Source organism: Nelusetta ayraudi, unplaced genomic scaffold, assembly GCF_046127955.1.
Source record: "Nelusetta ayraudi isolate G7.1 ecotype Tasmania unplaced genomic scaffold, CSIRO-AGI_Nayr_v1 ptg000017l, whole genome shotgun sequence".
NCBI classification, from domain to species: domain Eukaryota; kingdom Metazoa; phylum Chordata; class Actinopteri; order Tetraodontiformes; family Monacanthidae; genus Nelusetta; species Nelusetta ayraudi.
Window position 1 is genome coordinate 3,640,038 of NW_027466067.1, and position 21,775 is coordinate 3,661,812.

Genomic DNA, 21,775 nt, shown 5'->3' on the forward strand with positions numbered 1-21,775 from the left:
CTCGCTGAGAACACGCTGTCTCATCGGCCAAACACCCACCGTGGTTGAGGGAGGTCGGTCAACACCTGCTGGATGCTGAGCAGGTAGATCGCAGTGGCTAATCTCACCATGTCGACGTGGCTTTTAATACAACAAAGTACAGAAGTCGAAAACTCTGCAGTCAATATTTGTTTTTTCAAGTTCAATGGGTAATATAATGTTCAACTAGTCGACACGGTGGCGCAATGGTTAGCGCTGCCACCTCACAGCAAAGAGATCGTGGGTTTGATTCCGGGCCCGCAGGCCTTTCTTGTGTGGAGTTTGCATGTTCTCCCTGTGTCTGCATGGGTTCTCTCTGGGTTCTCCAGCTTCCTCCCACAGTCCAAAAACATGCATGTGAGGTCAATTGGCAACTCTAAATTGTCCCTAGGGGTGTATGTAAAGTGTACATGGTTGTTTGTCTTTGTGTGACTCTGTGATGAACTGGCATCTTGTCCAGGGTGTCACCATGCCTCCGCCCTATGACAGCTGACCCTGAGTTCAGGAACAAGCGGGTAATGAAAATGGACTGATGGATGGGTTTTAGAGACTTAATACAACAAATAAAGTAAAATGAAGACCCACTGGAACAAGTCGATTGTTTTACTGTGACCGGTCAAACAACAACAGTAAGATCCAAGACAGAAGGCCAGGATTTAGAAGAAAAAAAAAATTGGTTACAGTCGAGTGAAACACACGAGCGTGTTAACACAAGATTTACATTTGGGCTTCCAAACATTTGGCAGCTGTTTATCACGTTCCACCTATTACACAGATGCGAGCCACGAGTGTGGCTGGACTGCAGTCAGAAACGCAGGAAGCGAAGGGAAACTCTGATGCCGCCGACACAATGCCACAGTCTGGCGCTGGAATTTAACCTTTTGGTGGAAAAGCCCTTTAAAAGCAGAGGACGGGAGGTACCTGCAGCCCCGCGGTAAACAGGATGTGGAGCTACTGTGTCTGAGAGCGTGTGTGTGTGTGTGTGTGTTGACCTAGGACACACATAAATTCCTCAATGATGAGATCATTACCACACCCACCAGCCCCTCAATTCATCTGACTTACACACACACACACACACACACACACACACACACACACACACACACACACACACACACACACACAGGATAATGGCACTACTAAAAGAAAAGCACCCTCCCTCCACCCCGCCCCACCAGCTGCGAGACCCTTTCCAAGACTTTTGTCACCTTTTCACCTTTTCATCCCCCATTGAATGCAGTTTCTTCTCCTTCACACTGCTGACACCACAGTTTAAAAAAAATGGATTTCTTAAATCACTTGCTTTGCTGATAATTCTTATCAAACCGCAGAGTAAAGCTAACTGACAATGTCTCTGTTTACACGACGATACACACTGCGTCATCCACGGTGACATAACAACAACAGCATTCAGTCCAGTAGTTTTCTTTTCTTTTTTTTTTATAAACACATCAGCCGATTATCTATTTAGCTGCAGCACAATCAGCGTCCCTCAAAACAGATGGTAGCAGTCTCTCTGCAGCTAAAACAGATGGTTACCGCGCACGCGAGCGTGCCCTCTTAAAAATACTGCATTTAGCAATCCATTTCAGGAGTGATCATGTGACCTGGTCCTCTCTCTCAGAATGGATGTATGGATGGAGTGCGAGTATACACTTATTTATGTAATTATGGTCAGTATCTTCAACTTTGACCAATATAAAAATCATAAATAAAGCCAAATCTAACACACTGGACCTTTAAAGCCCTGACGCCGGGGGGGTGAACACACACAGTGCAGCGACACGTCTCGGCCTAACTGTAGGCAAGTACCAAAGCATGTTTTTGATCATGCGGGGGGAAGCGAGTCTCCAGCCTGCAGCCGGTTTGGGCCACTTCAGCAATGACTGATCACTTAAACTCTGCCTCAGAGGGTCTAATGGGAGCACTTTCCAAAGAGGTCAGCAGGGTTCCCCGCAGCATCACGTCGACACTCCCAAAAAATCCTGACACCCACCGATGACATCACCACATGATGCATGGCAGTAATAGCGGGGCTGCTTAATAACAGTCACATGAGTCATGTACCGGCAGCTCAAAAAAAGACGATCCCACCAAAGAACCCAGATTACAGACACGCAATGACGGGAGTCGAGAGGCTTTTATAATGTCTTTGGTTTGGTTAATGAGGGGCGAGTGAGCTATGGAGCGTGTCACACTGTCTCTCTCTCTCTCTCTCTAATCTGGTCACTGGTGGGACTTGAACAGCTGCACAGATCAAGAGACAGAGTTCAAAGAGAGAGGAAAAACCTGCTTTCATGTCCCGCAGACACGTTCAAAAGTTATCAAAGTTAAAGAAGGAGCCTGGAAAGAATCCAGTATGGCGGGGGAGGGAGGAGGGTGGCTATCGGACCTGACTGACACGGGAGGGCAGCACTTCAAAGATGCCGAGTCAGACCTAAATCAGCAAAGCGAGGGCGTCAGTTTGAGGCGCAGAACGGCTGAAAGTTGCGTTTGGACAAAGCGCAAAACGGAGGAGATGAACCGCCGAATCCAAAATCTTCTCCGAGCCTGCAGAGCATGGTAACAATTTCAGGTAGCTGGGACCACAACGGCAGCACGGAGCCAATGATCACAACCCATTACCTTACGGTAACCTTTAGAAAATCAAAGATATTTATTCCAACTTGATCGTGAACAGTGTTATGAGACTTTGATCCTTTTCGCTGAAGAAATGACGCTGTCTAGTAAATATGTGGCTCTTATTCCAAATAACAATCACAGTTTGATGTCCTCTTCGGTCTTGATACAAAAACAGGACGTGAAGACACTTGTTCCAATGCTGTCATCGACCTCCAGCGACTGCAGGCGGCAGCGGGCCCAACTGAGCTCCGCGGGAAGCCACAAGTGACACAGACGGCAGAGTTGAAAGCATTCCGCCGGGCGACAGATTGTTTTACGGCCGGGTGGGGGAGCGGTCGGCGTTAGAGTGGCGTTCCGGCAAACATCGGGCGCACTGATTTCGGAGGTCGCTGGAATGCAGCGTCGGGGTTAAAGGTTAAACACCAATTTAGAAAAAAACGAGGCGTAATAAACGGGCGTCCGGCCCGAGGATTTAGAGTCTGGGGGAACCGGCGCAGCACTGCCCTGTGATTAACATACAGCCAACACACATACACATCTGGCAACACATCTGCATGCATAAACAGGACACACACTGCAGCATTTAGCCTTGCATGACCTCACTCTGCCGGTTCCCGAGCTGCAACGTCATCAGGACTACATTGTCTATGTGAGAGGAAGAAGAGGACAAAGAGGAGGAGGAGGATGAAGAGAAGGAAAATGAGAATTAAACTGTGGAGAAGGGTTGTTGAGAAGAGAGACGGTTCAGCATGAATATTTCACGAGTTGCACAGCTCACTGCAACTTTGAGTGCAAACCAGAGAAAATAAAATGCTGCTTTTAAATAAACACATGTCCGTTTTAATAAATCAAAACGTTCCAGCCGGGCCAAGAGACGGAGGAGGTGGGCTTTGGGAGAGTTCTCAGTCATTCGCCTCGATGAGCAAGCATAAAGAGAGAAAGAAAGAAAAAAATAGTCGGTTGAACTCCCGATTCCCGAGTGTGGCGACACAGGGCGCAAAATATATTTTGTCAGCGCCGAGAAATGCGCTAATGGGTTTAATACAAAGGCATTGGAGAGAGTGAATGAAGCGACGAGACGAGGGGAGGAAGAGAGACGAGGATCTTCGCGAGCAGCGCTGTGATTGGACGAGGCCCCAGCAGACAGCGGACGAAGTTGCAGCGCCGCGTTGTTTTATTGCACAGGTTGCCCCCCCCCCCCCCCACCCGCAACCACCCACCCCACCCTGTGCATGTCAGAGTGATCTCACAGTTTCTCCGCCGGGGACGAGAAACTCTGTCATCCTCAGCGTCAGTCAGCCCGTCGTCATCGCAGTTCGGACAAACAGTCGCTGAACAGTCACCGTCTGCAGCCTCGGGGGGGCGGAGTGGGAGGGGGCGGGTGGGCGTGCACGTGTGTCATCAAAAACGCAACACTCCAGCACCTGAACTCACCGACGCCTCGTCACGCGATGACACGTCAGTCCCGTGAGAGTTTGTGCAGTGCAGCTTTCAGACAGCGAGATGAATGACAGTCCAACACTCGCTGGGTTTCCATTACAGTTTTGTCAAACCCAATAGTTTTGTTGCTATGGTTATTTTAATCATAAAAGGTGTAAAAGTACAAAAAGTATCAATATATACAATACTGTATTATTTGTATGTATTATTATGTATTATTTTTGACACGCCTGGAGGGGGTAAAAACAGCGGAAAACCTGAATATTGAGAAGTTTTTCAAAATGTTGGTATTTATATAATTGTTGTTTGACTATTGTTATTGCTGTCTTGGGCTGGCTATTCTATTTCTCTCTATTTCTCTTCTATTCTTCCATCCTATCCTAGTCTACTCTATTCTATTCTTGGGGTGAGAGCAGCACAGCCACTGACTGCGATTGGTGGAATCTGCCTCAACAGCTTCTCCAAGGTGCCACAAAGGACAAAGGACAATCGACAAAAGACAATCTCGTTCCCACAGCAGTCCAACTTCTGGACACTGACCCCTCCCTGTCTCAACACCATTGTGCTGCCTATTGACAGACTGAATGCACATAGCACTTTGTCATTGACAGCTGCTGGAATATTTTAAAAGAGGGACTTTGTGAATGTTTTATGTAGTCTGACGTTTGTCTCTAATCCTGCTAATTATGCCGTTTAAATTTGCCCCTTGGAGGACAAATAAAGTGTTTAATTGATTGATTGAATCGTGAGGAAAGAAGTAAGAACTGCCGACAGTGTTTCCAGGTGATGGCACATCTGTAAAACACTGGGTCCTGTCAGCACGCTGTGGGTCAGCTCTTATTTTGGAAACACTTTCTTCACCTCCGTCCACGTCTTCGCCAGCCAAGGCTCGAGGAGATGAAAGCTCACCCTCGGCCCTGGGTAACACATCTCCACTCACCCGTTTCAAGATGGGCTCACTGGTGCCATGTGTAACGAGGTCAGACAAGAGTGCCCGGTTGTTTTCAGCACGCAAGGAGAAGGTACGAGGGTTTCGCACCTTCAAGTCTGGATTATTTCTACACATTTGATGGAGATAATTTCGAGTATTCATGAAACACATGGACAGAGAAAAAAATACCACATGACTGAAACAGGGGGTAATTCAGGGAAACTTTCATCAACTTGACTTTCAATAGCTCCGTACATGGAAACAATGTTTTTTTTTAGGATTGTGAGGCTCAAGTGAGTGACTGGCTAAATCACCTTTTTGTTTTCAGCATGACCTATAAATAAATAACGTCCTAACCTGAACAGGATGTGTTTCAATGCCTGGCTTTTAGGGGGAAAAATACACAGGAAACTTCTCATCAGCTCAAACAAATATCAGCTGCAGGAAGGAAATGTGTTGTTTTCTCCGCCGATGCCTTTCTCAACTCAAGTTGTGATTTTCGTTGGGAAAGCTGAAAGCTGGAAGCAGTTTTTCCTCCACCACACCCCCCAAACCCACCATCCCACTGGGGAAAAATAAAAACTTGAATATCTCCAATACCACAAGTCACGCATTCCCAAATCCTCCAAAAAAATCCCATAGCCATAGCCCAGCTATAGCCCATTTTCACACAACGGGTTTCCGAGTAAAACCCAGTTGTAATTACTGATGTGGTGAGAGAGTGGCGACCCTATTCACAAACCTCGTTTCTGTCCTTGTGAAGAGGGAAGGTCAAAGAGGAGAAGAGTGCAACAATAAGAAGGCAAAACAGGTTCCTGCAGGAGTGGAAGAGTTTTGAGGTGTAGCTATTTGCGAGAACGCGGCCAAGTCAAACACTCCCGTCAGCCATTGAAAGGTAATTTTGCGTGTAAGAGCACAACAGAGAATTCAAGACTGGAGCTGCACAAAGAAAAGACATTCAGCTCAGGGTGGTATTTTTTGTTCTTGCCTTGCGTTACTGCAAAACCTCTTCCGTCCATTTGGTAAGCTGACAAACTGTGTGTTCTTGTTGCACATGAACACTGAAACCAGAAGACCTGGAAGAGATTTTCATGGTTCCCTCAGGATAAATCGCAAGGGTGGGCTCTCTCTGTTTGCGACGATAAAATTCAAATTTCAGTCAGCGCCAGTGGCAATGTCATGAACAGGATTATGATCAGTACTATAACATCTGTTTTAAGCAGATATTTTATTCCAGTTTCAGATCTTTTCTGTTCTCCCAAGATTATCAAACGATCATGTATCATCAAAAAACACAACCTGATACTGAGAGCGGTATGTGCGTCTTTTGTGGCATCAAAAATGGCTGGTTAAGCCCCCTTTCTGGGTAGTCGAAGAAGCAAAAGCTGTCATCTTTTGTCATTTCCATTTCTGCACACCAGTAAGCTGGACAAATGTCCACTGAAATCACGGGCAAGTAAAATTTTGCACATTGGGGCCTCAAAAAGAAATAATATATTGAAATTATTATTATATTTTCTTCCAATTTTACAGCAGCTCAGACGCTGGGTGCCCCTGAATGGTCATAGTGCCCAAATGCCACCAGCAACACTCACTCAGGATATTTACACAGAGAGATTTACAATGTGCTGCCTGCCTTTTGCTTTGACCACAATATTAGAAAAACAGATTTTCAAACCTACCTAGCAAACACCAGTGAGCCAAGTGCATGTTCATGCTCATCTGTACCATAAATTGTTGAGGGCCAAAAGCGGGCAGCATGTAGCCGCTCACTCCATCTTGCTCGACCGCAAGTGGCCAAAACACACACATGCACTACACATGCACTACACACACCATTATTCTTTAAATGGACCCACCACCAGCTGGCTGACATGGAAAACCATCGCCGTAAATGGACTTGTCACAATAAAACTGAATTAAAATGCTTTCAGTATGACCAAATTTGATGACAGCCATAGAAAAACCTCAACTGAAGACGTCAGAAGAGTGTTAAGAAATTACACTGAACAAAGTCCCGTGCTGATGACTTTGGTGATCCTGTGGTTTTCTTGGAGCTCCACCATGAGGTTTAAATTAGTGGCCTGGCCCGCTGCAAGTACTGGAGCGTCATGAAATTGAGTTTAATTTCATGACTGGAGCGTCATGAAATTGGGTTTACACATTTATGTCCCACTTGAGATGAACTAAAGGGCACCGAGTCAGAAGTCTTAGCTGAAGTTCATGCTTCCCACAACTTTTGAGAACGTAAAAATGTCCCCATGCCAAACAAAGAGGAGGTGAACGTGGTCAAACGGCAGCCAGCATAACTTCAGCATGTTCAGGTCAACCTAATGACACACACTGCCAAGCTGGATGTCCATCTGGACCACATCGGTCAGCCTTATGCACTGTGCAATACCTTTAACCATCACTCTTAGGGTGCATAAATACAGGCCATTTGTGCCTTAACATTTGCAGCCCACAACACCCCACACAGTCCACAAATCGTAACCTACAAAACCATACACCCAGTGCCATAACAGGGAAAATTAGAGGAGACTTAAGGCTGGAGAGCCATAAAAGTGTCTTCTGGCAGTGAGAACCTTTCATTGAAGTAAGTGCAGCACCACGCTGGAGCGCTGGAGTGCAAGGAAAATACATTAGTCAAGAGATTTAACATCAACGCAAAGGTTTCCTGGAAGGCGGAGGGCCTTCCCGAAGGTTCATACTGTCAGAGCTTCATCACAACTAATTTGGTAGGATGTCTCTGAAAACTGATCCGATCAAAGTAGAGTAGATCTTTGTTGCACAGCTGCATAGACCCACCAAAATATCCTTGGTCAAACCCAACATTGCACTCATCCACGTTCATTCAAATCTTCCTTTGCCGACGCTGGGTTCTTCTCCCACATGATAGTTTTGAAGCACTCCCAGCATTCCCAGACAGCCAGTTCTTAAGACACCGGGTTTAAGATCAGCGGCGGCCTTGTTAAAGAAAGTGAAATTAAAACTTCCCTGGAGCTCTTAGCCCCGTAAGACTGCTAAAGTCAGCAGGTTCTTCCTTGACCCATGATAGGGGTTTTCTGCAAAAACTGCACAACTAGCAGTTCTAGAAACTCCTTCAAAATATTTTTTTTTAGAAGACTTTAGAACTCTTAACATCTCTGTGTATGCGACTCTGGTTTCACTGAGCCACAAGCAACAGCAAATCAATTCATGTTCACACACACACACACACACATATATATATATATATACACACTGACATTAAGAATTACATAACCTGGCTGTGACAAATTCAGCAGTGGGCAGGTTGCAACACTTTGGAATGCTTCTGAAGAAAAGGAAATGGACTTTGATCCGATTGGCCTGCACGCATTGTATTGTGTCGCCGCCCCCCTTTCTTATCGCACGTCCCATCTTGCTCGCAGGACGTGAAGGCAGCACAAGGAAGCTCAGGGTGCGACAAGCCTCACACTCACTTACCCCCACTCCTGGTTGGACCAATCACCAATCACATTTGTTTACCAAGGTTGCTGGGGGAACCGGTGGAATGTGCCACCGCTTGTGCTGACCCTGGAACACTTCACTGCCCATGTCGCTGATTAAGACTGTGTGTGTGTGTGTGTGTGTGTGTGTGTGTGTGCGTGTGTGTGTGTGTGTGTGTGTGTGTGTGTGTCAAAGATGCATCTTTGACCCACAGTCATTTATTATGCGAGTGAACTATGCAATGCGCTGTAGTTTTAGTAAAACATTTTCTGTTGCTGCAATGCAATGAGGGACTTCATCTGATGAACGGTATTTTCACTTTGTTTTCCACCAATTTTATCATGCGCTGGTTCATTTATATGAAATTTTACAGCAGCTATCATGTCTTTTATAACCGTTTTATTGTCCTGTGCTATTGTCTGTTATGTTTTCTTTGATGTACACCAAGAGGTTGCTCCCTCAGTTTGGCTGTTTGCTTGACTTACAATGACAATAAAGATTTTGAAGTAATGTCGACTCATTGAGCCGTTTTAATCGTCCTGCTCCCCAACAATGCCGTTCTTTGCTTCAGTGTATTTCCCTCTCAGGAACGGGCCGTCCTTTCTAAATATGGTTTGGTCAAAGCGCGGATTATATTTTGAAGACTGTGCAGTTCATGAATTTCAAAGTGAACCAAAGTGAAAAGGAAAGTGGAGTTTCTGCAGAACATGATCCTGTTAGACTGAAACCAAACATCCATCAGCCACCGGAGTACAACGAGCTGACTGTTGTTGACACACGGCGCCATGACAACGGAGGGGCCCGCGGAGAGAGGGTGAGAGCAGGGTGTGTGTGAGAGAGAGAGAGGGAGAGAGAGAGCAAGTGGAGAGTATTCTGCGGTCCAGAACAAGCGCGAGTCTACCAGTCAGTTGGTTCAAATGTCTCACACACACACACACACACACACACACACACACACACACACACACACACACACACACACACACACACACACACACACACACACACACACACACACACACACACACACACACACACACAATTATGGATGTCAACCCATTGCATCACACTCTGTTTTAAGAAGCTATATTTTTCTTCAGACTGCTACGCTGAAGAGGGTCGGGACACAGCCAGCTCTCGATACTGACACCATGCACCTCTGGAACCTCCTCATTTTGTTATTGAGCCTCTGTGTTTGTTACCGCGCTACCCTCATCGTTTTGGATGAGACATGCCTTAAGAATAGTCCAACACACCTCTGGGCAGCATTTAGACCCACAACAGAAGCTGAACAAGTGGCAGCGCTGCACAGAGCAGAAGGAGACTTTTGGTTTGGCTTTCTAAAAGGAAAAGGCAACAAGTCCTTCATTCAAAATTAACCTACAATTTTGGGTTGGTTCATGGCTTACCAACCAGAAGGCACTTTTTAGAGCTTACTGGAGAGAGATGGAAGCAGAAGGACCGTTTTCTATTTAAAAAAAAAAAACTAAATCAGCTGACTCACTGCTGCATATCAACCTGAGCAATACACTATACATATATACACATGACTCTGTGGATCAGGTTTAAACACTGACAAAAGCTTCACAAAACTTCACTAATAAAGGCTATAAGCTAATGTTACACTTCAAAAACACTGCCTAGAGGCTTGTATGGTAAAGTGTGAGAATGAGTGTGTGTGTGTGTGTGTGTGTCAGAATGAGGTCATGAAGGACATAACTTCAACACGGCAGATCCAGTCGTGCCTGTTCTCAGTCCTCGGTTCACTCTGATTGAGATGAAGGCACACGGCTTTCATTTTTTCATTTTTGATTTTTAGCTTTGGTAATAATTTAAGAATTGTTTGAAAGGTAAGAAAAAAATTGCAGTGGCTTGTTAAAGTTTTTGTTACTTCCTCTTGGGTGTGCCTAAATGCTGGTATTCAGTGGTACAGGCAATCACTTTTAGTGTGATTAAGCCCACTGACTGACTGAAGATGGTCAACCTCAGTGATCCTCGAAGGTGGAGCCAAACACTGTAGCTCACTTCCTGTTAGCCGGTGGCTGTAGTTTATGTTGTCACCTCAAGTGATCACAGCTTCAAAAGTATGTTTAAAAAATAAAGTTTTCTTGGACTTTATTTTCCAACAAATCTCAAATAATTTCATTATATCCATCAGTGTAGGTAGTTCTATCTATGGTGCATGATTGTCTATCTCATCAGGTTTTTTTTTATAAAATGGACTAAAAAGGTAGAACAAAAAAGGTTGAAATCAAAAAAGTATAAATAGTCAAATAAAATGTTTTAAATATGAAATTACAGGCATATCAAAGTGGGGCATCACTCCTCCTGCACGTCTCCACCCTTTAGTAACGACAAAGCAAACTGGAACGATGCAGGTTCACTTGTCAACAGCTGGTTTGTTTAGCTGCTACTATGGTTAAAGAAAAATAAACATATTACCACAGATGAGCGCATGCATAGTGGGTGGTTTCTCACTCGCTCAGTTACCTGAGCTGCAACCGAGAAAGGCCGCTGCTGCAAAACACTCTTCCTCCTCAGCCGCAATGAGACACACCTGTCTGCATAGGTAGATAGCCACCGCCCTTGTTACACAACAGGCACAGAACTGTTGCAAACACACACACACACACACACACACACACACACACACACACACACACACACACACACACACACACACACACACACACACACACACACGCGCACCAGTGCTAAAGTCTCTAAATCTATCAACACAGCTCTCAGGATTGCTGCTGTGCCCCACTAAACACGCGCACCCACAAACGCACACACGTTCAAGCTCACTGAGTGTGAGGGATGATCTGGTTTCTAGTGTCTGAGGGGCTCTGAAAGGTATTGATGGTCTTTAGTTAGCACAGTGCAGTCCTGTCAACATTGTTTTTTCAAACATATTTTAACCTTCTCACTACAGGGCGGTGACACTCTACTGGGGGCCGACTAACGTTAGGCAGAGTTCCTTTAGAGAGACCAAAGGAGAGGAGAAACGTTCAGGAAACATGAAACCAAAGTTTTCAGTCGAGGACGCCAGAGGTTGATGGATGAACCTCGGATATGTGAGGAACACGCCACATCTGGTGGATGGGACGCACGGTGGAGTAAACACGCACGCGCACAACTTGTGGTGAACCCGAGCGTTGATTTAAAAGTGAATTCTTCAGACCCACACACTATACAATACAAACTAGCCGCACATTTATTTTATTTTTATTCGCACTTGGTCTCGACAGTTCTTTAATTTTGTCTGAAATCCTGGAATATTTTAATCAGATTAATTGGGATTTGTGAAAACCTTTAAGCTGTGTTTTTCATACGCAGGCTCCAACTCGATTTTGTCCCAAGAATCTTTTAGATTTCTTCACAACCTGTCTGTGTTGGGCAAATGAAAATGTGTACAGTGTAAAAATGTTCGGTTTGAGCGTTTATTGATTCTGACCGATTCTCCTCCTTTTCCTCTGCCTGTTTTCCAAAACATGAAGACTGGGGGCCTCCACCAGGGGCCCCAGATAACCCATAACAAAGTGATAATCGTGCAGGAGACGGAGCAGCTTCTCTGACAGCGAGGTGCTCCTTCCCACGATCCCCCTCTCGAGGAGGTGAGGTATGTGACGAACCGACACTACCGTCGCAAGGCTCGCACCACAGCCTCACCCAACAGGCACAATTTCCCAGAAGGCCGCAACAATAAAGTGTGCCGATGTGGGACGACACCTGGGTTTTTAATGAGAGACAAACTCCAGACACATGAGACCTTTACGGTCTCGTGACTCACCAAACAGAAAAATGAAGGTGTATTCTGCGAGGGGAACCAATAAAAAGCTCTCCCTGCTACCACGGATCATTTCCATTTTCAGGGGTCCATTTAATATGATTGAGCAGGCTTTTAAGAGTCATAATATGGACTGGCTGGATTTTGCTTTGTATGTGAACAATGGAGTAAGTCACAATCTTTAACAAAGGAAACAGAATAAGTCATTTTCGCCAACAGCTGTGACAAACCTACCATGTCTGCAACATTGTCTAAGGGGCCAACTGGAAGCATTTCCTCGCGTTCAAATTACATGTTTTCCTTTAAAGTAGCAAAGTGCACTGTGGGGGTTTCTTTGGTCTTTAAATGAAAAAAACTGAGGTTTTTTTGCATTTATAAAAATTACATCAAAAAAACACTTTGCGTTCTTATTCATAACGTGTATTTTTAGTGATCTGATTGCAGTGAGAGCAGTGAGCAAAGACTGATGCTCTAACATTTGATAGAACCAACCCCCATCTCTTCGAAACCAGCCTCAAAAAAATCTGTCTGACAAAAAAAGCTTGACCCTTTAATCCCCAGTGTGTCGGCTCCATTCAGCAGGCGGGAAGTAATCCTGCAGACAGTGCATTAGTGGCGTCACCATAGTTTTATTTAAGTGTCCAAACAAAATTCAGACTTGAGGTGGAGTGAGTCAGCAGATCAAACAGGGCGCCGTGGGAAACACCTCGGGACCTTTTATGCTGCAGTGCGTTATGAGAGCAGCGCAGCTCCTTCAGGGCACTATATGCAAGAGTCGTGCGTGTGCGTGCGCGCACATCAGCAAGAGCGCAGCAAACTGCTGCCAGTGATTCATTCTTGGTCATTTACGATGGGTCCTATTCGAGAGCTGTGCTCATGTGAGTCTCTCACAAGTATGATAAGTTAGCGTGCTACCGGAACTTCCCCCACGACATACTTCACATATCAGTCTGGTGATTGAAGAGCTGGTGGAAAGAAATGGTTCCAGAAAGACCCATTTAAATAGAACTCCTAAGGTGACCGCATGGATGAAAGCCCTATGGTAGATCTGGTGCAGAGTGTTTTGAGATACATGTCACGGCCGAAGAGCGAGGATGTGTAACACTCTCCAGTGTTTGAAGGACGCATAGCCAAAAATCAGCTTATTCGACTTTCGGAAAAACCAAATGTGCCAATGCAAAGAACTAGAATAACATCATGTAGCGTGGACAATGACAACGCACACCCTTCCATGTCGTTGCGATCCAATTTTTTGTTTACTGGGCCGGGCATGGCGTGAAATCACCATGTTAGTACATGTAAATCCCCCAATCCTCATCCCACCACCTACCCCGACCCATCCCTTCTATTGACAGTGTCAATAAACAACAAAAAGAGCAGCGAATGGATGCCACTCAATACTAAGAATAACAGCCTGAGCCTTGAAAAGGGACGTGCGCTTGCTTACATCTCAACGCATTTTAAATGCACAGCAGTATTCCTCTATTACCCGAGTTAAGATCACATTCCAAGTAAGGCGTTGCCCTGTAAACATCAGCGTCGCTTCCCCTTCATCAGAATAGAGTCATATTTGTTGTCAGCACATTACGGCAGGTCATCCGAGTCGAGATATAATGACATCAGACATCCAAAGTCAGTGGGGGAGCCAGGTGAAAGGTGAGACTGTGTTTGTTTTGGTGTGCATGCTGTGCATAAGTCCAACATCAAGCCGTGAGATGGCATGAGGATGATTGAATGTAGCAAGAAGAAGAAGAAAAAGAAGAAGAAGAAGAAGAAGAAGAACTCCAGCAGTCAGCTATTCGGACAGCCCCGTCGGCCTGACTGACTCACAGTCGCCTTCACATGACGTCATCATGGCTCAACGTGAATCCCAGCTTGTCACCCGTCCCGCAGGTGTGCTCCTGTCCGCTCTCGGCGGGAGCGCGCTGATTAACAGCCTCAACGGGCCAGACTCCATTCACACGTGTCATTTTAACACCACTAACTACTGACACTGAAGCGTGTGTGTTCATCTTCCAGGGACAAAAACGGCTACGAATAGATAAGCAAAAATTTGGACGCAGTTTTCTCGCAGACATGAGAAAGGTGGCTTAGCTGAAACAACAATTTTAAGTTTATTAGGAACGGTTTGGCATATCTGACAACATGATTCGCATTCATTGTTGAGTCAGCGGTGAATAATATCAAGAAAAATATGTTAGAAATCCACCAAAAGGCGAAAATTCATTAGCATTAATGACGTTTTACGAGTTGTGCTAATGTAGGTCAACACTGAGGTGAAACGTGAGGTAACTACTAGAAACTTCCAAGTGACAGGACAGGGAAGGTTGCGGACTTGAGTTGGATCATTTCCACAAATTAAAAAAATAAAAGCAAAATGTAAAGACAACTCGATTCAACTTAGGAAACAAGTGGTGTCCATTTTTGACAAAGAACAGCAGTGTGTCGTTGTTAATGTTTCGTTTTTTAAAGTTTGCCCGGGCGCCGCGGTCTACCTTCTGCGAGCTCAGGTGGGCGGCAGCCATGGATCACACCAACTCAAACAACCTTTTATTTCATACAATAAACTGTTAAAACTGGATACGGGACATGAGCCGAAATAACGTCAGGGTCCAACTCATTTCAAAAGCAAACATAAACCTATGTTAAAAAAATATAGGCGCCTGCAAAGTGTGTGTATTAAACCTTAAGTCGCACTATTTACAAACGCTATTCGTAATAACTAACGGAATTTCACCTGGGGAGAAAAGCTGGACAAGTTTGGGGTAAAACTTCACTGGGACATGACAATAAAGAGTCATTGTAGTAGGTGGACGCATGAATAAGACTCCCCGGGGTTCGTGCTGTGGGTGGTTCAGTCACTTCCAGACAAACAAAAAAATGAATGAACCGTCGCGACTCACCTATGGACACCAGCTTTATTTTCTCCTTCTCCAGGAAGTCCAGCGCCACGGTCACGTTCTCCAACTTCATCTGGCTGACGATGGGCCTGGTGTGGTACTTGCTGTACATCTTCTTGTGGCTGAGGATCTCCAGCAGGGCGATGAGCCGCAGGCCATCGCCCAGGTCGTGCTGCAAGTTGCCCACCCGCTTGTTGACGCACTTGAGATGCTCGTTGATCCAGCGGGTGAAGGTGTTCTGCTGGATCTTTTTCCACGGGGCGTCGTCACTCAGGTCTCTCTCGGTGACCGGCATCTTGGCGGTGTTCGGCTCCTTCTCTCGCTTTGTCTTCTTCTGAATGTGGCGCAGGCTGGACCGGTGATCGCTGTGTCTGTGTGAATGTGTGTTTCCTTTCGGAGCAGACTGGAGGTGGTTTCAAGTTTTGTCCAACCTCGCAGGGAACTGACTGACTGACTGCTGGTGCGTTTGCGCACCGTTCTCAAAGCTCGGAATTCTCCCACTTTCCCCGCCCTCCTTTCAGAATATTCCAGCTATCGGCATACTTGTTGCGTTACCGCCACCAGTTGGATTTAATTTAGTAGGTGACGAGCGCGTCGTCTCACAGAACGTTGATCCCGCAAAACGGTCTTTCAATCATAATGTTCCAGGTTAATAGTTAGATATCTTTTCCCATTTTTTTTTGCCATATTAACCAGCAGAAAAAACACAAATTAGGCTTCTTCTTTTTGTTTTTTTTTTTTGCAATATTATTTAACTAGAACATATATTAACACAAAGCAGGCTCCCAACTCAAATCATTAAAATTATCTTTAAAAAAGACATACATGAAAACATATTTCGAGAAAGATTCATTTACAACAGCACGCTTATACAGGTACTCCCCGAAAAATTAGAATATCAAGTAAAAGTTGTTTTGTTTTGGCAATTTAACATAATTATGTCAAATCACATATCTCTGCCGTCATGTTAAATAATGCTTCATCTCTTTTAAAATAAAATTTAACTGGAACCAGTTCTAAAAGATTCTGCTTAAGATCCAAATGTGTAATTCTATGAAAAACTCACCCTTTCATATTTTTATTTCTCAGTTTTATTGACGAGATTCTTTGGAAATATTCTCTACTTGAAAAGAAAGAAAAGCTGTATTTAATTCCGTCCCTCCTTAACCCTCATCCCCAATTTTCTGGTTCATCACCACATCTTTTTAACAAGAGACTGAGTCACAGATCCGCGGGCCAACATTTAATTCCTTCGACATGTTGAAACTGTCACTCAAAGATGACATCATCCTCCAGATGGATGATTGATGCATGTGTCATGAGAAAGTAGTCATCTGAACACACACACTTGTTCAGACCTGTTCGATGCAGCCTTCATGTCACACAGACAGACAGACAAATCTGCTATTTAACTTTGTTTGACTTTATTTTATGCTTTGTTAACTACTGAATAGTTTAATTTTTGTAATAAGTACATCTATCTGAAGTTACAGTGAAATTAGTTTTAAAATGTGCTATTCGGATATTAATACACAATCAGTAAGTCAATGTGCAGTAAAGTAAAAATAAAGAATGAATGCAAAAGAAGCCAGGTTTGGTGGGTCAGCTTGCTACAACTTTAATCCAAACGTTCCTCTGCATATTCATTACATCACCATCCCATATCCTCTACATAGCTCCCTCTCATATCTCTAAACAATTTTAACAAAATAAGTCTAGTAGCACATCATCCAATAACTTTTATTTTACAATTCTCTCTCTGTACTGTAGTGTATTTTCTCTTTAAACATCAGGAATATTTGTTTGTATTTATTTCGTTTTTTTTACTTCTTTAGACACGGAGACAAGACAGAGTACACAAACGCAGACAAACGCCGCTCGAGAGTCCCAAGTGTGAAAGCGCACTCCCCACCCGTTGCCGGCTCAACACTTCCACACACACTTCCACACACACACACACACACACACACTTTCAGTAGGTCTGAAGTGTTTCCAGCTCAGTAAAAGCTGAACAGTCCATGAGGACGTCGGCTGTGCTGGCAGCTGTTGTTGTCCAGTCAGAACACGGCCTCCAAGCACACGTGACTCCTTTCCAGCTTCTCTGCACCTCAACACCGACAGACCGAGGAGTAGCTGTGTGTGTGTGTGTATGTGTGTGTGTGTGTGTGTGTGCCCGTGCACAAACTGTGGTGTTAGTTACATCAGAGGCACTTTGACCCCTCTGGTTCCTGTGCCCTGAATTAACAGAAATAAAAAATAAAATAACCTTCAATTTCAATGGATTTGGCTTCGAGTCCCCTCCCCCTCCCCAAACTAGACAATCCCGGTAGGAAAATAACAAAAACAAGACAACACCGTGTGACGTCAAACAAAACGAGAGGAGAGCAGCGCCTCCTGAACCCGCTGCGATGTGTTCACTTTCCATCAGACTCAGTTAAAGTCAGTGCTGACGCAGGTGGACCTTGTGCTTCATCTGTGCTTCATTAGAGTTGCAGCCACGTTTTCGGACTGATTTTGAACGCAACGCAAAGCACGGCCAATCAGGGAGGGGCTTTTGCGACGCGTTGAGACTTTCTCTACGTTTGAGCGACAAAGACTAGTTGACCATTTCTTACTTTGGGGTCAAAATGGCATTTTTTTTTTTTTTCTTGACAAATTAAAATAGCTTTCTAGGACTGGAGAGGAAACAAAACAAAGAATATGAGGTACCTGAGCTGTGAGAAACTTTGCCGAGCTTGTGTGACCGTTTTGTTTCAATTTATACAATTAGATTGAGATTTAAATGAACTGAAAGCACATTTGATTGGTGACATTAAACACGATGGCTGCTGTGACACAGTGTCAGGCTGTAACCAATTAAAAACAAACAAAAAAACAATGTTGGAATAAAACTGTGTTGGAAGAAAACATTCAAGCAATTAAGACTGATAAGAGTCTGAAGGCGCAGCGGTGATGAAACATGATGTCGTCATCATCACACTGTACCGTCACACAACCTCAGTATTTTCATTTAGAACATTACAAGAATTATGCAATTACATTTTTATGAACGCGGGGGAGGGGAGAAAGGTGTTGGGTGAGTGAAGACGCGGCTTCCTGCCATTTTTCTTTCAGTGATGAATACAGCTGACTGCACTGAGGCCGCTGGAGAGTGTCGCGCTGTGCACAGGCTGCCGTGCGCAGCACCGCAAACGCCACATCTGGCGGGTGCTTTTGTGTTTGGAAGGTTGGCCTGCACGTGAAGTGAACGCTTCGATTAACCCAGAAATCAGCAGAGAGACAAGCAAAAAAAAAAAAAAAAAAAAAAAAAAAAAAAAAGCCCCCACCACAGCTGAGAATAAAAATGGTGACTGAACTCTCTCCTCTGCAGAAAAAAAAACAACACGCACAAAAAAAAATATACCAAGAAACATCTGAGTCCTCTGTAGAAACCACAACCTTTATAATCCCTCTACAATTATATACAATTAGACTTTATACAAGTAAAGCAGTGATGCCCTCCTCACAGCGCCCCATGTGTGAGTGTGAGTGTCTGTGTGTGTGTGTGTGTGTGTGTGTGTGTGTGTGTGTGTGTGTGTGTGTGTGTGTGTGTGTGTGAGTGTGAGTGAGTCCTAGGCGGAGCTGCTTTTGGAGAGGTTGGGGTACAGGACGGCTGCCGTCACAGCCACCATCACTGCGATGACCGGCATCCAGGGGCTCCAGCCACTCTGTTGACGGGAGGGGAGACACAACAAACACACACACACACACACACAGACACACACACGGACAAAGAGAAAAAAAAAAACATCAGAATCACTGCGTCTGGATTCAGCCAGGAGAAAAGCATGAAAGCAGGAGAAGAACCAGAGCTGAGGAAGAACAGAGAAAAAGACAGTGAAGAGTCCCAGTCCAAAAGATGATATTTTTTTCAGTTTTCAGATATTAAACCAAACCAAAATGACACTGCTGCTGGAAGGAACAATAAATGACTAATTGTAGTGGGTGATTCCTGAGATTAAAAAAAACAAAACAAAAAAAAAAACAGGTGCGTTTGCTCGATGTGACTGTTGTCTTGAAGTGATTTTTGATTTTCTAAGGAAATCCTGCTACTTTTGTCATCAAAGATGATGTTCTGTAAAATAAAGGTGCTCAACATTAACATATTTGGCAAAATGATTGTGCTACAACCTCAAATCATCTTAAAATAATCCTAACCAATGAACACTAATGATAAATACCTGTATACATAAGACATTAGCATCTCTTTCTAATCTCTGTGATTTTACAAGCGAAAAAGCTTTGATTAATGTTTAGCCCCAAATGACGTCACCTGCACATGGAGACACATACACACTGCACCAAAACATACTCAATTATACTGAAACAAGTACATAGATATAAAGAAAAAAATATGATCCTTCGTGACTTTGGGACAGGATAAAAGGAAACAAAAGAAAACCCAACAAAACAGGCTGGAAGCAGCAAAGAAAATGAGGCCAAGGAGATTCCCTGAGTAGAGAAGGAAAAGAGTTACACAACCAGTTTCAAGTAAACTGGAATCAAACACACACGCACACACAGGTCAGGCAGCAAACGACAAGCACAACACAAATCACACATGATGCACACAATGGCGGGTGTTTGAGAAGTGACGAGATGACCAGCTGCTGGATGGAAAGATGGTAAAACACCACCAGAGCCGTCAGCAAGCCAAGACGGGGACAAATAGTAGAGAAAGAACAACTGAGCGTACTGCAGGCTGGATGCATGAAATGGCAGGAAGGGAAGTGAGTGAACCAACCACGAACTCCGCTGCAAGAGAACACCGAGCATCGCAAGTAGCATCGCAAGAAACCTTTTCTGAGCGATCACGCTCCATAACCCTGGAGGGAGAGGGAGCTGAGGAGACAGGAGGCGGCTGGAGGTGAACGTCGTCGGGTGGACGGAAGCAAGTCCGACTCTTTAAAAGGTGTAAGGACATTTTGGACTCTAATAAACATCGATCAGCATCACGTTTCCAACAGAGTGCTGAGGTGCTGAGGTCGTAAAAATGCAACCTTATTACTGGAGCAGACCAAGGAGATTTGAGAACAGCCAATCAGAATGACTGCATCTCTGGACTCAGTCCAGTGTTAATGCCAGCACATTCAGCAGAAACTGACAATCAATCTAGTTGAGACTCACTATGTTATGGCTACAGGTGCACACAGTAAGACTGACATTTATTGAAGCCAATAATTAACATCTGTTCACATATTCTAGTGTGAAATTAGTTTTCTGTAGTGCTTTTGAACTAATGCATCCAACTCATGCAAGACTGAGTAGAGGACCAACACTTAGACATGAGTCACATGACTAAAGCTCTCCTTCATGCAGTGCCGTCCCTTTAAAGAGTCGTGTTTAGTGTTAGTGGCAGTGGATGAGTGACAGACAGACGGACGGAAGGACGGACGGACGGACGGACAGATGGAGGCACCCATGCAGTCGAACCAGCTCACACCGGAAGACAGATCACCAAGTAACGATGACAATGACGCCAATGATGAAGACAGAGTCTTGAAGGGAAGCGTCGCAGGTGAGCGGGCGTCCGGCTGATCGGAGGTCAGGGTTCAAACTAGCGGCCTGCCAACACTAAAAAAACAACTGCTGAGAAGCAGGTGCTGCTGGACTTGAGCATCGAGACACCGGACAATGTTGTTAAATCTAGAACCCTGATTTAAAAAGTCTTTTCACATGGGCATTGTTGCAGGCACATGCTGGACGAAAATAAGATGTGATTTTGCCTGCCGACATCTTGCTCAGAGTCAACTTAAAACCGGCAACATGACGCGTGATGTAATTTCTTCCTTAAATATTTTCAGAGAGAACGACTCCTCTTGATTGTTGAGATTAGTAGCTTAAAAATAACTAATTGGCCCAGCGTGATGAACCCTTCAGACCCCAGACCAGGACCGCCGCTTTCACCGACGCCATCTTCCCAACCAGCGGGTGGCGGACAGATGGAGGTAGGATGGAGGTCAGATGGATGGAAGAGCGAGCAAGAGAGGCAGGCGGGCGGACGAGGCGAGAGAGAGAGAGAGAGAGAGAGAGAGAGAGAGAGGCAGACTGATGTCATGTCGGTGTGTACCTTTCTACCACAACTGGCCGAAACACCAGTAGAGCAGAGCCAGGACAAGGCCAATGAATATGGCTTGGACAGGCTGCAATATGGATGGCTAGAGGGGAGAGGGGGAGGGGGGAGGAGGAGGAGGAGTAGAGGGCATAAGAAGAAATCAGCCGGCAAATCAACCAAAACCAACATGGAGGATGGAGCAGCTACAGCAAGGGGGTGGGGTGTGGAGGAGGGGGGGGGGGGGGCTGGGAGGGAGGGAGGGGGAGAGAGAGAGAGAGAGAGAGAGAGAGAGAGAGAGAGAGAAAGAGAGAGCTGGGGGAGAGAGAGAGAGAGAGAGTTGGGGGAAAGAGAGAGGGAGAGAGGGAGAGAGAGAGAGAGAGAGAGTTGGGGGAAAGAGAGAGGAAGAGAGGGAGAGAGGGAGACGCAGGGGAGGAGGGTAGCGTCTTCACACACCTCCATCTGTGAGACAGACAGTCACCACACAAGACCCGTCACCAGGACACATG

General features: G+C 45.1%; 2 protein-coding genes across 12 annotated transcripts in view; both read right to left on the reverse strand.

Annotated features, from left to right (window-relative positions):
* flnba (filamin B a) overlaps nucleotides 1-15,629 on the reverse strand; it is a 53,296-nt gene extending 37,667 nt beyond the window's left edge. For both annotated transcript variants that reach the window (XM_076024812.1, XM_076024811.1), the window contains exon 1: nucleotides 15,179-15,629. In XM_076024812.1, coding sequence (XP_075880927.1) covers nucleotides 15,179-15,470 — 292 coding nt within the window. In that variant the 5' untranslated portion in view covers nucleotides 15,471-15,629. The remainder of the gene's footprint in view (nucleotides 1-15,178) is intronic.
* Nucleotides 15,630-16,768: 1,139 nt separating this feature from the next.
* slmapa (sarcolemma associated protein a) overlaps nucleotides 16,769-21,775 on the reverse strand; it is a 40,429-nt gene continuing 35,422 nt past the window's right edge. For 8 of the 10 annotated variants that reach the window (XM_076024813.1, XM_076024815.1, XM_076024819.1 and 5 more), the window contains one exon: nucleotides 16,769-18,882. In XM_076024813.1, the coding sequence (XP_075880928.1) occupies nucleotides 18,787-18,882 (96 nt within the window). In that variant the 3' untranslated portion in view covers nucleotides 16,769-18,786. Of the gene's footprint in view, nucleotides 18,883-21,284; nucleotides 21,373-21,775 lie in introns of all 10 variants that reach the window. The other 2 variants (XM_076024814.1, XM_076024818.1) reach the window with 1 other exon arrangement.